This window comes from Macrotis lagotis, chromosome 1, assembly GCF_037893015.1.
Source record: "Macrotis lagotis isolate mMagLag1 chromosome 1, bilby.v1.9.chrom.fasta, whole genome shotgun sequence".
NCBI classification, from domain to species: Eukaryota; Metazoa; Chordata; class Mammalia; order Peramelemorphia; family Peramelidae; genus Macrotis; species Macrotis lagotis.
Genome location: NC_133658.1, coordinates 508,547,072 through 508,559,945, shown reverse-complemented (window position 1 = coordinate 508,559,945; position 12,874 = coordinate 508,547,072). Strand labels below are relative to the sequence as shown.

At 36.1% G+C, this 12,874-nt stretch overlaps 1 protein-coding gene across 3 annotated transcripts in view; it reads right to left on the bottom strand.

Annotated features, from left to right (window-relative positions):
• Positions 1-12,874, bottom strand: part of URB1 (URB1 ribosome biogenesis homolog) — a 107,269-nt gene that overhangs the window by 3,702 nt on the left and 90,693 nt on the right. For all 3 annotated transcript variants that reach the window (XM_074214114.1, XM_074214115.1, XM_074214116.1), the window contains 6 exons: positions 11,709-11,815; positions 9,953-10,096; positions 8,522-8,631; positions 4,531-4,728; positions 3,150-3,391; positions 1,341-1,949 (listed from right to left, as the gene is read on the bottom strand). In XM_074214114.1, coding sequence (XP_074070215.1) covers positions 1,341-1,949; positions 3,150-3,391; positions 4,531-4,728; positions 8,522-8,631; positions 9,953-10,096; positions 11,709-11,815 — 1,410 coding nt within the window. The remainder of the gene's footprint in view (positions 1-1,340; positions 1,950-3,149; positions 3,392-4,530; positions 4,729-8,521; positions 8,632-9,952; positions 10,097-11,708; positions 11,816-12,874) is intronic.

Sequence of the window (12,874 nt, the reverse complement as noted above, 5' to 3'; positions counted from 1 at the left end):
TCCAGTAGATTGTTCCCTTAATCATCACCCCTTTCTCATTAATCTTTTATTACTCCCTTTCTACTGGTTCTGACTCTGCTGCCTACAAACATTCTTAATTCTCCTACCATCCCTACTCCATCTCTTCCTTCCTTTCTCAGCCAAACTCCTAGAAAAACTCTTTGCACTTTGCCTTCAATTCCTCTCAATCCTTTTCAATCTAGCCTTCATCTTCCACACTCATCAGACTCCAAATCTGATGGCTATTTCTCAGGCTTCATCCTTCTTGATCTCTGCAGGATTTAACACTGTTCATCAACCTACCCCCTGAATCTCTCTCCTTTGATGTGTTTTTTTTTAAATCACTACCTTCTGGTTCTCCTCCTATCTGTCTGATGGTTTTTCAGTTTCCTTTGCTAGCTCATCATCCATATTACCTCAGGACTATGTCTTAGGCTCGTTTCTCTTTCTATACTCTTAATCGGCTTCCAAGACTTTACTTATCACCTCTAGACAATTTCCAGAACTGTATATCCAGTCCCTGAGTTCTAGTCCCAATTACCAATCACCTAAAAGTGGGAAATGCAACCTGTCCCAAACAGAATTCATTATCTCAAACCTTCCTTTTCCCGAACTTCTCTATTTCCCAGGCATCATCACCACCATCATCATCCCTACCAAGGTTACTAGGTCCACCTTGTGCTCACATTTGCTTCCCCAATATATCTAATCAGTAACCAAATCTGACTATTTCTGCCCTCATAACAACACCTTTCATGTCTCTTCTTACTCCCTTTCCTCAAACTTCTCTCTCTTCCCACAGGTCCTGCTTTAATCTGGGCTCTCATTTGCCTCTTATGTGAACGATGGCAATGACTTCCTAATTGGTGTCTCTCTTCCTACTCTCATACACCCTCTACAGAGCAACCAAACCAACTTACCTTAGGCACAGATCTCTCTGTGTCACTCCCTTACTCAATCAACTTAAGTGACTCCCTATTGCCTCTAGGACAAAGTATAAATAAACTCCTGGTTCCACACTTTCTTTCCAGTCTCTTATTGTATTCCCAAAACAGGCATTTTTCACATACCCCACACCCACCACCTGCCCCACCTACATCTCTGTTCCATAAAAATGCCATTATTTCCTCTAAGCTCAGGCTCTACCTGTATGATTCCCGGGTGACTTACTTGGCCTGTCTTTCCTCAACTGTAAAACGGGGTAATGATAGCACCTGCTTCCCAGGTAAGAGAACTGTAAAGTGCTTGGCACTACTTGGCATCTACTCCCTTTCTCCCCTTCTGTTCTGTGCACGTGTATGTTGTCTTTCTCCACAGTGTGCTAGATCCTGCAGACTTACCTTGTTTGGTTCTGTCTTTTTCATCCATACAAGATAGAGCAATCCTTTCTACCTCATCATGACAAGAGTTCTTGATGGGGCCCTGGGATTCCATCAAGCGAAACATGATGGTGCTAAAGAGGCAGAGGACCCTCTGCATGGCTGCTTTCAGTCCTTCAGCACTGGAAAGCCGACTGTAGAGTTTAAAAATGACATTTATCCACACAGTATCTTTGAGAAGTTCTGTGACAACTGCTGAGTGGGGCAAAACGCTACGTGTAAACCACCTGAGCAGTTCCTCAACCCCCTGGACTTTCTGTGTTGGCTCAGTCAAGGAGCTGACCCCCCATCTGGCCACCAGTATAGCTGTGGCACCAACAAGGTCCACTTTGTCCCTCTCAGGTCCAGAAGCAGGGGGACAAAACTCTGACTTTGGCTCTGCCTCTGCTATAGGGAAGACAGGTGTCCAGTGGGTCAGTATAGACCTTAGGAGGTCCCTGCATTGCTTCAAATTGGAAGCCTTTATCTCTGGATCAGTTGTTTCCTCTGGATCCACCTCCATCTTCTTTTTGTGATGCTGAGCTTTAGAGTGAGCTGGTGCAGGAGATTTGTTTCTGTCTTTAATAATTTCTGTCATGCAAAGAAAAATATATCTCAGGTCATACAAATGACTTATTCTCAATTATCAGACATATTTACTGGGAATTCAATGGCTGCAAGGCATTGTGAAGGATCTAAGATGACTGACACAGTTTTTATTTTTGTGGAGCTTAGAGTCCCATGAAAGACGCATAATAAATACAAAAACAGGCAAGATGGAATATTTAAATTCAATAAAGGAATTATATAACATACTGGGAAGTCGGATAAGATATTGCATGGGGCAAGGAGAAGGATCGGGGCAGACTTATTGGTGAGCGGAGATCTGAGATGGGTCTCAGAAGAAAGGGAAACATTTAAAAGTGAAAGTTTGGAGGACAGGGTAGGGAAACTAAGGACTTTTCAGGACAAGGAATAGAGAAGTCAAGGGAAAAAGGCAAGAAAAACTCAGTCTGGTATAGGAAATAGTTCAGAGTGTGGCATATATGAAAAATAATTGTAGGAAGGTATAGAAAAGTAGCTACACTGAAGGAGTGGTATCCTTCCAATACTCTAAAAACAACCTAGGTCTGTATTAACCTGTTTCCTTTCTTGTTCTAAGGGCAAATGAAACAACTGGTAGAGTGGAATACAAGATTTAGAGTCAGAGGGCCTAGATTTGAATTCTAGTCTGTCACTTCCTAGTTATGTGATATCAGGCAAAATCACTTCACCCTGGCTTTCAATTTCCTGATCCAAACAAGAAATTTGGATTCTCTGAGTTCTAAGATTCTGTCTCTCTTTAAATGAATGATCCTAAATAAAAAAGCATGGGAAGGCTATGTGCAGGGTTACACATATAACCTGTTCTTTCTGGTCCAACATTTATATGGCATTTAAAATTAAGATATAAATGTTTAAGAAAGAATCCTCCTAACCATGGAGTTCTTTCTCTGTCATTTTAAATAAAACTAAGACAACCTAAGAATTGTCCCTTGAATAAGAACTCAGTCCACCTAGAGGGTTTTAGGTAGCAAAGGAGAAAAGCTGAAAGGGAAGAACAAAGAGAGTTTCACTTGAGGCACAGTTCTGTAACTTGAACCCTTTCCTGTTGCCTTCTCTCCAGGACTTGGAAGCTATACATGAAATCTATACATGAAAAGTGTTTGGTTAGAAAAGGCTACAGTAAAACTAGATGCTCTAGTTAGGATGAAATAACACTGTAACATAGACATTCACTTTAAAACTTACTCATTAGTTCCTTGACTTGGTATTTTTCAATCACCGTTTTTACATTTTCTTGGAGCTTAGCATCTCCCATAATTATGCTCCACTTATGCAAGAGCATGAGGACATCCTTGGTGGAAAATACATTTTCATTCACAGTTAATCGGTCCATTTCACTGAAGGCTTCTAAAACAGTTTCTCGGTATCGCAAAACAGAGCTTAAAGTACTAAAAAACTGAGTAATCTGGGCAGAATCCAAGGTGGGCCTATTTGAGAACCAAAAAGACAGAAACTTACTTAAAAGATTCTTTTTTCTAAGTTTAGTTCCTAGTGGTACAAAAAAAGAAGCAAGCACTGCCAGGAAATGTTAAAAGTAACTGCCAGAAAAAACCTTGCAGGCAAAGACTCTAGCAATTTAAATTAATTTCTTCTCAAATTAATTAGTTATCTCCTGCCTACACTCCTAAAGAGGAGAAATAGTGAATAAATATAAATTTAATCTCTAAATAAAAAACTACTTGAGTGAACCCTAGTACTATACCCAGCCTTTCCTTCTGGAAAGTTTTCAAAGTAACTTTAAAGTTATTATCCAACATGGCAGGGTTCTGTTGCTCATGGATAAACATAGCTTTCTGAACTCAACATGCAATCTCAAGTATCCATGTAATACAAAAACTTTTGTTTTTTTTAAATAAAAAAACAACCCAGATATTTACAGTTAGTCATCAGTTCTCCTGGCCAATGCCCTTTTCCCAGTCTTTACCTACCCTATATAAAATGGTTACTTAGCAACTTAAATTATGAAAATACATTACAAAATCCCCCAAACCCTATTCCTATTTTTTCAAGAGTTTTGGCAGATTGTGTTCAACTTGCTATTATGATTTGTTTTACTTAGTAAAATCACAAATTCTAGACTTTAAGTTCTTTTGTCAACAAAACAGTAACTGAATGATAATGTTTCCATCTCATAAGTATCTAGTTTTTGAAACAACAACAAAAAAGCAGAAGTACTACTTTAGACTAAAAATACAGATATAATTGAGGCTTAAATAAACCCATACATGTTTAAATAAACCCATACGTGAATAATCCCTAATTGGTTATTAAGGGATGAAAACAAAGTTTATGGTACATTCTTAACTTTATTACCCTGGAATTCTGGTAGACAAGTGCATATTTGCTATTGGTGTTCCCTGGCATAGACAGCACTCTAAACTGGATGGATCACTGGTCTGACCCAATGCATTTTAATATGAACTTTAAGTTCTCCCAGACCCAGGTGAAAACAAAGTAATGATAGAAAAAGAAGGCAAAGAGATTTCACAGTCTTCCTGATGTCACAAAGTGAGTCGACATATTCATTAACAGAACAACCCCAAATACCTAGTATGGGGATACTTACCGAAGATATTTCACCAACACAACCAAAACATAGAGGAATTCGTTGACAAACTGCAAAGGAATCCTTTTTGACAACTGTGGGGTCACAGGATCAGAGGGATGGTCTTCCTGTATTTCCATTCTTTTGTTACCCAAGTTGGATAACCAAAGAGTATGCAGTAAAGATATAATGTTGGATAAGATCTGATTTTCCAAAAACCTATAATCAAAGATACACACTTCTCAGTTCTCTTTCTAAATTGCTGCCTTTAAACTAAATCAATAAACTAAAACAAAGGACTACAGAACTAAACTCTAAAAAACAAAACAAAACAAAAACAAAACAAAAAAACCCTGCTATTTTCTAATACAGGCAAAAATGAAGCAGCTTAAATTTATAATCTTCCAGAAATCTAGACAGCTCCCAGGATGATCTATAAAGTAACAATCTGAACTTATGACCTCAGATTTGGACCTAGAGAGCATTTCTTTTTTTTAAAAAAAATGATATAAAAATACTTTTAAAACTCTGAGAAGGTCTAGAATAGATTCTGTTACTGCCAAATACAATGAAGAGTTTGTTTCTTATTTCTCATACAAGATTTCTTATGAGACTGTTTCAATAAAAACCAGAAATGAAGAAAGAGTAAACATATCAAATCAACTTTAGACTATTTAGTATTAGAATTGTATATTTAGAAATAAAAAATCCATGTAAGAAATAAAGATAGAGAACAAATTCACACACTGGCTCCCCAAGTAGTACAGGTCTTTGAGTTTATTCAATTCTAGTGCTACAAGATTCATTTGCTTCTTTCTGTATGATGCATGCTTAATCTGCTGCCTTGATGGGCCTGTTTATTCATTCATTTAATTGTATATTTTTAATAACACCAAGAATATGATTTAAATTAATTTTTAAAATTAACCTTATTAAAAATACATTTACTGATATAGTAAAATATTTCTTTTCAAAGAAATGAAACTGAGGGGTGGCTAGGTGGTGCAGTGGATAAAGCACTGGCCCTGGAGTCAGGAGTACCTGGGTTCAAATCTGGTCTCAGACACTTAATAATTAATCCATAGCCATGTGGCCTTGGGCAAGCCACTTAACCCCATTGCCTTGCAAAAAAAAAAAAAAAAAAACATAAAAAAATGAAACTGAAAACTTTGGAAAATATTAAGCAATCCTTTGCTAGCAATGTTTTATTGGATGTAAAGAAAATGAATACATGGTTTCTATTTTATTAAAGTAATATGTCCTGAATAAATTCTTACTTTTCAGGTTCAGGACATTCTAAAGATAAATGTAGCATCTTTCCTGACAATTTGCCTATCTTCCTAAAGCAGTCCCTTATGCTCTTGCAATATATATAATACCACATGATGTTTATTATAAAAATAGCAATATTACCACCTTACATCTGTGTAGTACAGTTTTCAAAAACACTTTCACAGAAATTTTAGAAACGTGCAATGCCAATTTATCTTCCTGATGTTTGAATGTACCGATTTTCCACCTCAGAACAGGAAATATGGTACAGTGGAAAGACTTCAAATACCAGCTTTGCCATTGTGCTACATGTGTGACTCTGGACAAATCCCTCATCCTCTCTGGACCTTAGATTCCTCACCTATAAAATAAGAGGGTGGGACTAGATGGTTACTAAGTTCTGAATCTAAAATCCTATCATTTTTCTACTTTTTAAATACCCAGCAGCACCAAAGACCCTTTCTGATGCCATTATCTCATAGTTGAAAATAAAGACTTCTTTTCAGAGCTAGTGCTTGGATATATAATTTTTGAAACCATTCTCATTTTCTGAGAATCAGAGACCTAGAGTTGGGAGGTCACCTTAGAGGTGATTTAGTTTGGTCTCTCATTTTTTAATAAAATACTGAGACCCCCAAAACTAAATGAATTAAAAGTTAGGTCCTCTGACTCCAACCCCAGTATTTTGTCACAATTTTTTTCTAGTCTAGGATAGTTATAGGATGCTGCTTTCTAATTAGGAAAAAAATAATATTGCTGACCAGGAAATATTTCACAAAATCTAAGGTAGTTCATTTAATATCTTAAAAGGTTTGCTATACTGTTCATCCATCTTTCCAAGTTCTTACTCCCAGAGTGGGTCTTCTCTTTTTTGTAATATCGAACAAACTTAAATGTGCATTAGAGATGATACACTCTTTTGTGTAGCACAATAAGCATTTGTCAATGTCAGTCTATTTTTCATGGCTGCCAAACTGTATAGGAATTTTTATTAATCTCCTCCCACAAAAAAGACAAAATGGAAGTGTTTTGTCTGCTACAAGAGATTAAATGACTAGCTGACAGAATATTCACATCAGTGAGATCATAGAACTACTGGAATAAATTGAGCTTACTGGATACACAAATGAGACTTAGAGACCTTCTAGTCCAACTGTCTTATTTGACAAATGATTTAATTCTCTCAAAAATACTGATAATTTATGGGGCTTAATTTTATATTCTTAATTTTGATGAAGTTACTGTTTCAATCAAATTTTTTATTGATTTTCTAGGCTTCTCTACGAATCACATCATTTGCAAAAATTGAAAGTTTTGTTTGTTCTCTGCCTTTGTTTCTTTCTCAATTTCTTCTTTTTGTCTTATTGACACCAGAGATCCTTCTAGGACAAGAATGACAACAAACATCTTTGCTTCATCCCTGGTTTTACTGGAAAAGATTCTGGTCTATCTACATCACATGGCTCATGGGGTTTAGATAGATTTTATTTTAATTGTTTACGTTAATGTGCAGTAGGGATATTGTCTTTAATTTTCTTGTTTTTGTCTCTCTCTGATTTAATTAACAAAACGCACAGAAAGAATTTAGTAGGATCTCTTCTGATATTTTTGCTAACTTTGTCTAACACTAGAATTAAGAGGCAGCTAGGTGATGCTGTGGACAGGGTCTAAAGTCAGGTAAGCCTTAGATACTTAGTAAAGTCACTTCTAGCAAAATAATGGGGATAATAGCCACACCTATCTTCTAAGGTTTTTGTAAGGATCAAACAAGTGCTTTGCAAACCCTAGAGTGGCAGATAAATGCTAGCCATAATATTATTTTTTTTCTTACTCATTCTTGTGGAGTCAAGTGATTGTCCAAAAGCCCTGCTCTTCCTCCGGGGGCAGTCTCAGATTCCCTTCTTCTCCAGTGATTGAATCTGACTGACAGGACTGTGGTCACTGGGATCAATCAGTGGTGGGAGAGCCCTGCTTCCTCCTATTATGCTATTCTGGTTGGTCTCCACTTAGTATTAATTAAAGACAGATTCTTTGACTTTCCTCACTGTGGGCTCCCCTGCTTATTTTTATTCTGACTAGCTGACAGTAGATAACCTCTTTGAAGATCAGTCTTGAAGGTAAGTTTGAATGGAATTTCTTGAAAAGGTAATATGTACTTATTTCCACTACTGTAATTAAGGAATGATTGTGTTGTTCTAACTCAAACTTAATACTTCCTGGTAAAAGAAAAGCTGATGTTCAAGGACTATTATCTTAAAATTTAAAATGGGTGAATCATCCACAGCACATATAAAGGAAATTAAATGGTGTCTTATGGAGCTGGCTATTGAGTAAAGGCTGACACGAGCCATTACATGGGCAGGAACAAGAAATCCAAAGAATAACATTTTAAAAATTAGGAGGATATCATTTAAGTGGTCTTATGGAAAGAGAATCAGTGACTTTATTCATTCATTTATTTATATATTCATTCACAAATTTATTTTTATGTGAATGACTAGTTTACCAATGGGAAGAGATACCGTATAAGGGATTTCCATTGAAAAATGGACTGGAAAAAAAAAAAGAAAAAAGTTTTAAAAAAAATTAAAAAAATTAAAAAAATGGACTGGACTTAGTCTCTGAGGTTACTTCAACCCTGAGAATCTGTGAAAATTCAACTCAACACTAATGAAAGTACATGAATTATCAATGTTTCATCCATTCAGTCAAACACACCAAAAAGAGAACAAGTACTCACTTTTTCCCAAGAATATGCAAAATCCAAGTTAAAAGACTATGTTCCTGCACAATTTCATAGGCAGCTTTTGTAATCTGGGCAGCATTCTGGAGGATTTCTAAGATCCAGTTCTGAAAACAAAAAATAAAAATATAAAAATAACCCCTCAACAGAGAAAAAAACACTTTATGAACTTTTAAAAAGTATACTATAGATATTAGATGTGTATGGAAAATAAAATATCTGTAATGAAGATTATCTGGTATCACACAAATTTTCACTTTAATCACTGAGTCTCAGTTCTAAATCTCCACTTAAGCTGAAAAACTCTCATCCAATCCAAGAATTCATTACATGCTTACAAGCAAGGCACTGTGTGGATGTGAAAGATACAAAGACAAAATGAAAAACAGTTCACTGTCAGAGAAATTAGCCCATGGGTTATAGCATGTAAACTGCAAGCCCAACAAAATCAAGTCACTGATTTATATGGAGGTCAGGATTATGTTTCTAGTTATACTACCAAGGTAGTAGAGCCCATTCTCCATCTCTATGCCTCAGGTTCTGAACCTATACATGCTATTTAAGAGTTTTAAAATCCCTAGATGTATGTAAGCTAGGAGCACTGATATAAAATATGAGTGAATTATATTTGTATGAAAATAATCTGTTTCTTCTGACTTCTTTCAACAATGCTCCTTTAACTTTTATTCATTATTTCTTATCCAAATCTATTATCACTTCAGAAACCAAAACAAAGGTCAAGGTCCATATTTCAAGATATATGTGTTAGAAGTGAACCAATACCAGAGAGTACAAGAGTTTTGTCATATTTCTTCCAACTGTCTTTTGATGTTTCAATTGAATTTTTTTGGGGGGGGGGGGAGGGGGAGGAAGTATACATTCTCTTAATGCTCATGTTAAGCTGTCCAAATCAGTTTGGTATTTGGGGATATACAAACTCTCTTTGTTCTCTAGGGCCTCACTGTGATAACATACAACTTCTACATGCTAAATCAGAGGTGAGTGGCTTGAGAGTTCCTGAAGCAAAAGGCTTAATTACCTACTTAGATGGCATAATTTATGTTTTGACTATATATTCTCAAAAAGAATAAGTTGACAAGATGTCTTCCCTCTTAGGGCAGGTCCTTATTTACAGAGGGGTAACACAGAAATATGTTTTGAGAAGTGGGCAGGAGAAGATAAATATTGAATACAAATGGCACCATATCCTAACTCTAATGTAATAAAGAAGACTGTGCAATGCGGAAGGAAACATAAATATCTTATTTTCTCCCACACTAAAAATGAGATGAAAAGTCACAACAGTAAACCAGAGAAGTATTCATATCCAAGTTGAGGTCATAAATCACATCCTGGCTTTCAGATGATGAACATGAGAATTTATACATACTTTTCTTTCTAAACTAAGTTTTTGGAAATACATCTTACCTGCATTGTTTCATCACACAATGGGCTATTGAAGAAAGACAGGATGATGTGGAAAATCCTCTGAGAGGAATACAAATCATAGCAGTGGGTGTCTCGAAGTCCTTGCCTCAGAAGTTCAAATATCCACTCCTGTTCTACTCTATACTATAATCCAAACAAAAAAGTAACATGTTACCTACAGCAAGATTTCTATTAATTAAAATTTTTAAATGTCTTAAGAGTTTTTGATGCCTTTTGTTTTTAAATCACTGTTAATTTTTGTCCCTTCTCCAAAAAACCAGAATTGAATCCTCCCATGTAAAAACAAAGTCAGTAAAGCAACAAATGAAAGTGACATCTGAATGAAGAGAATATTCTGCCTGCCCTGGTAGTCTCCCTGACGATTATCTGTTCCCTGAGACAATTCCTGGCTATTCAGTTACTCATAGGTCTGACTCCTCTTAGTCATCTTTTTATTTACAATGTTGTATGGCACAAAACAGTGTGGAGTAGGAGATAAGAGAGCTGGTCTCAGTGTCAAAAAGATCAGGGTTCCAGTCTCCCTCTCCCTCTTGACACATCCTGGTGGTGTGAATCCTGGCCAAGTCACTGAATGCTTCAGTACCACCCACAAACTGCAAATAGGCGCCAATGTAATATACTATTTTCAAAGAGATTAATAGACTTCAATAACTGCACTGATTTCTGATTGTAGTATCTATTTTCTTTCAGTGAGAGTCAGTGTAGCACAGAAGAGAGACAACCACAAAGTCAGGAAGTCACTTGACCTTCTAACTTGGCAATCCCCTAAGTTATAGAATTTTTCAAACTCCTAAGTTACAGAGTAGTTGCTGTTTGAAAAGGAAATTTTCTTTCTCCTTGGGAGTTTCCCAATACCAATGAAACTAAAAGTTCACTCCTTGTCTTTTTTTTTTAATTTCTTAGGTTTTTGCAAGGCAATGGGGTTAAGTGGCTTACCCAGGGCCACAAAGCTAGGTAATTATTAAGTGTCTGAGGCTGGATTTGAACTCAGGTACTCCTGACTCCAGGGCCAGTGCTCTATCCACTGCGCCACCTAGCCGCTCCTACTCCTTGTCTTTAAACCCAAAGTAGGTGGAATTTTTGAGCCCACTAGTAGGTGCCAGGATTACAAAATCAAAATGAAATATAGTTGTCCTTCCCCATCTCATTTTAGATTTTATTCCCTCAGGTCAAAACAAAGGACCAAGTCAACAAGCAAAAGACAGAATGGCAGCTACTATTTAAGCCCAGTTTTATTTAACTCAGGAATTTTCATCAGGTGCCTGGTAAAAATCTAAGCTTCAGTTTAAAAAAATATCAGACTATTAGAATTATACAAAGAGTTTTCAAGGCTTATTGGTCCAACTTTAAAACCAAAAAGAAAAAAAAATCTAGGAATCAAAATACTGGTGAATTTGAACATCCCTTAACTCTTACTTGCAATATTTCAATGACCAGAGGCCCAAAGTAGTTCAAAAGCATTATCACTATCCAACTCTTCACGGCTTTGTGAACTATACCATCTTTTGCCATCTTGAAAAAGATGTCAGAGGGATTTCCATTTCCTTTTCCAATGATTTAAGGAAAACAGAGATTAAGTGATTTGCCCAAAGTCCCACAGCTAGTAAGTGTCTGAGATCAGATTTGAACTTAGATGCTCCTGACTCCAGTCTAGTATTTTATGTACTGAATCATATAGCTGGCTCTAGTATCCCCTCTACTAAGTGCTTAAATAATATTTGTTAAACTGAATTACCTCTAAGTCAGAGCTGTAGAAAAAGTTATAGAATCCCGGCACTTTGTTCAAATATAAGTCTTGATGTGACAAAAGAAATTTGTTTATCTTCATGTACATGTGCTCCTCTGGAAACAAGATTCAAGCAGTTAATTAAAATGGTAAGCCTCAATAGCCACACATGGCAAGGTATTCTTTTTTCTATTATGGTTAGGAGCAGAATTTTCTTCTAACATAACAAGATTAATCACATTTCAAAGACTGCAATTGAACTCACTTTAAAATAGAACTTAATGTAATTAAAGTAATCTTCCTCCAGTGATACTGATATTTCAGGGTATTAAAGGTGTTTTCATATCCTTCAGATTTCTCAAATTTTCATAGTGCTTTTTATAGTTTACAAAGAGCTTATTGTCTCCTTTTCTCCAAGTTCAGAAATGTTACACAAAGATTTCCAGTTAATGAAAGGCCAGAAATAAGACAATTTAACTTTACATTCTCAACAGACTCATCTATTAATCTTAAGCCTGATCCTCATCATTATAGGAAAAAAAAGGTTCAGGGCTGAGGAAAAATAAAAGACAACACAAACCATGCCTTATCAGAGACATTATTTTATCATTTGTTGCACTAATTTCTCACCATACACATATAGGCAGATACAACATAATAATATATTGCATTTACAAAACTTTAAAGTTTGCAAATAAGTCATAATCTCACACATAATAGTCATCTCAGAGTTGGAAAGTACTTTACACATAATATTTCATTTGAGTCTCACCAAAACACAATGAAGTAGATATATGTGCAAGGCACAGAGAGGTTGATTTGTCCAGGATCATGAAGTACATAAATATCTTTTTAAAAAAAATTTATTTATTGCAAATTAAAGCTTCTCCGAGGTACCACCTCACACCCTCTCAGACTGGCCAATATGACCAGAAAGGATAATAATCATTGCTGGAAGGGTTGTGGGAAATCTGGGACACTATTACATTGCTGGTGGAGCTGTGAACTCATCCAGCCTTTCTGGAGAGAAATTTGGAACTACCACCAAAGGGCAACAAAAATGTGCATACTCTCTGATCCAGCAATACTACTACTGGGTCTATACCCTGAAGAGATAATGAAAAAAGTTAAAAACATCACTTGTACAAAAATATTTATAGCAGCCCTGTTTGTGG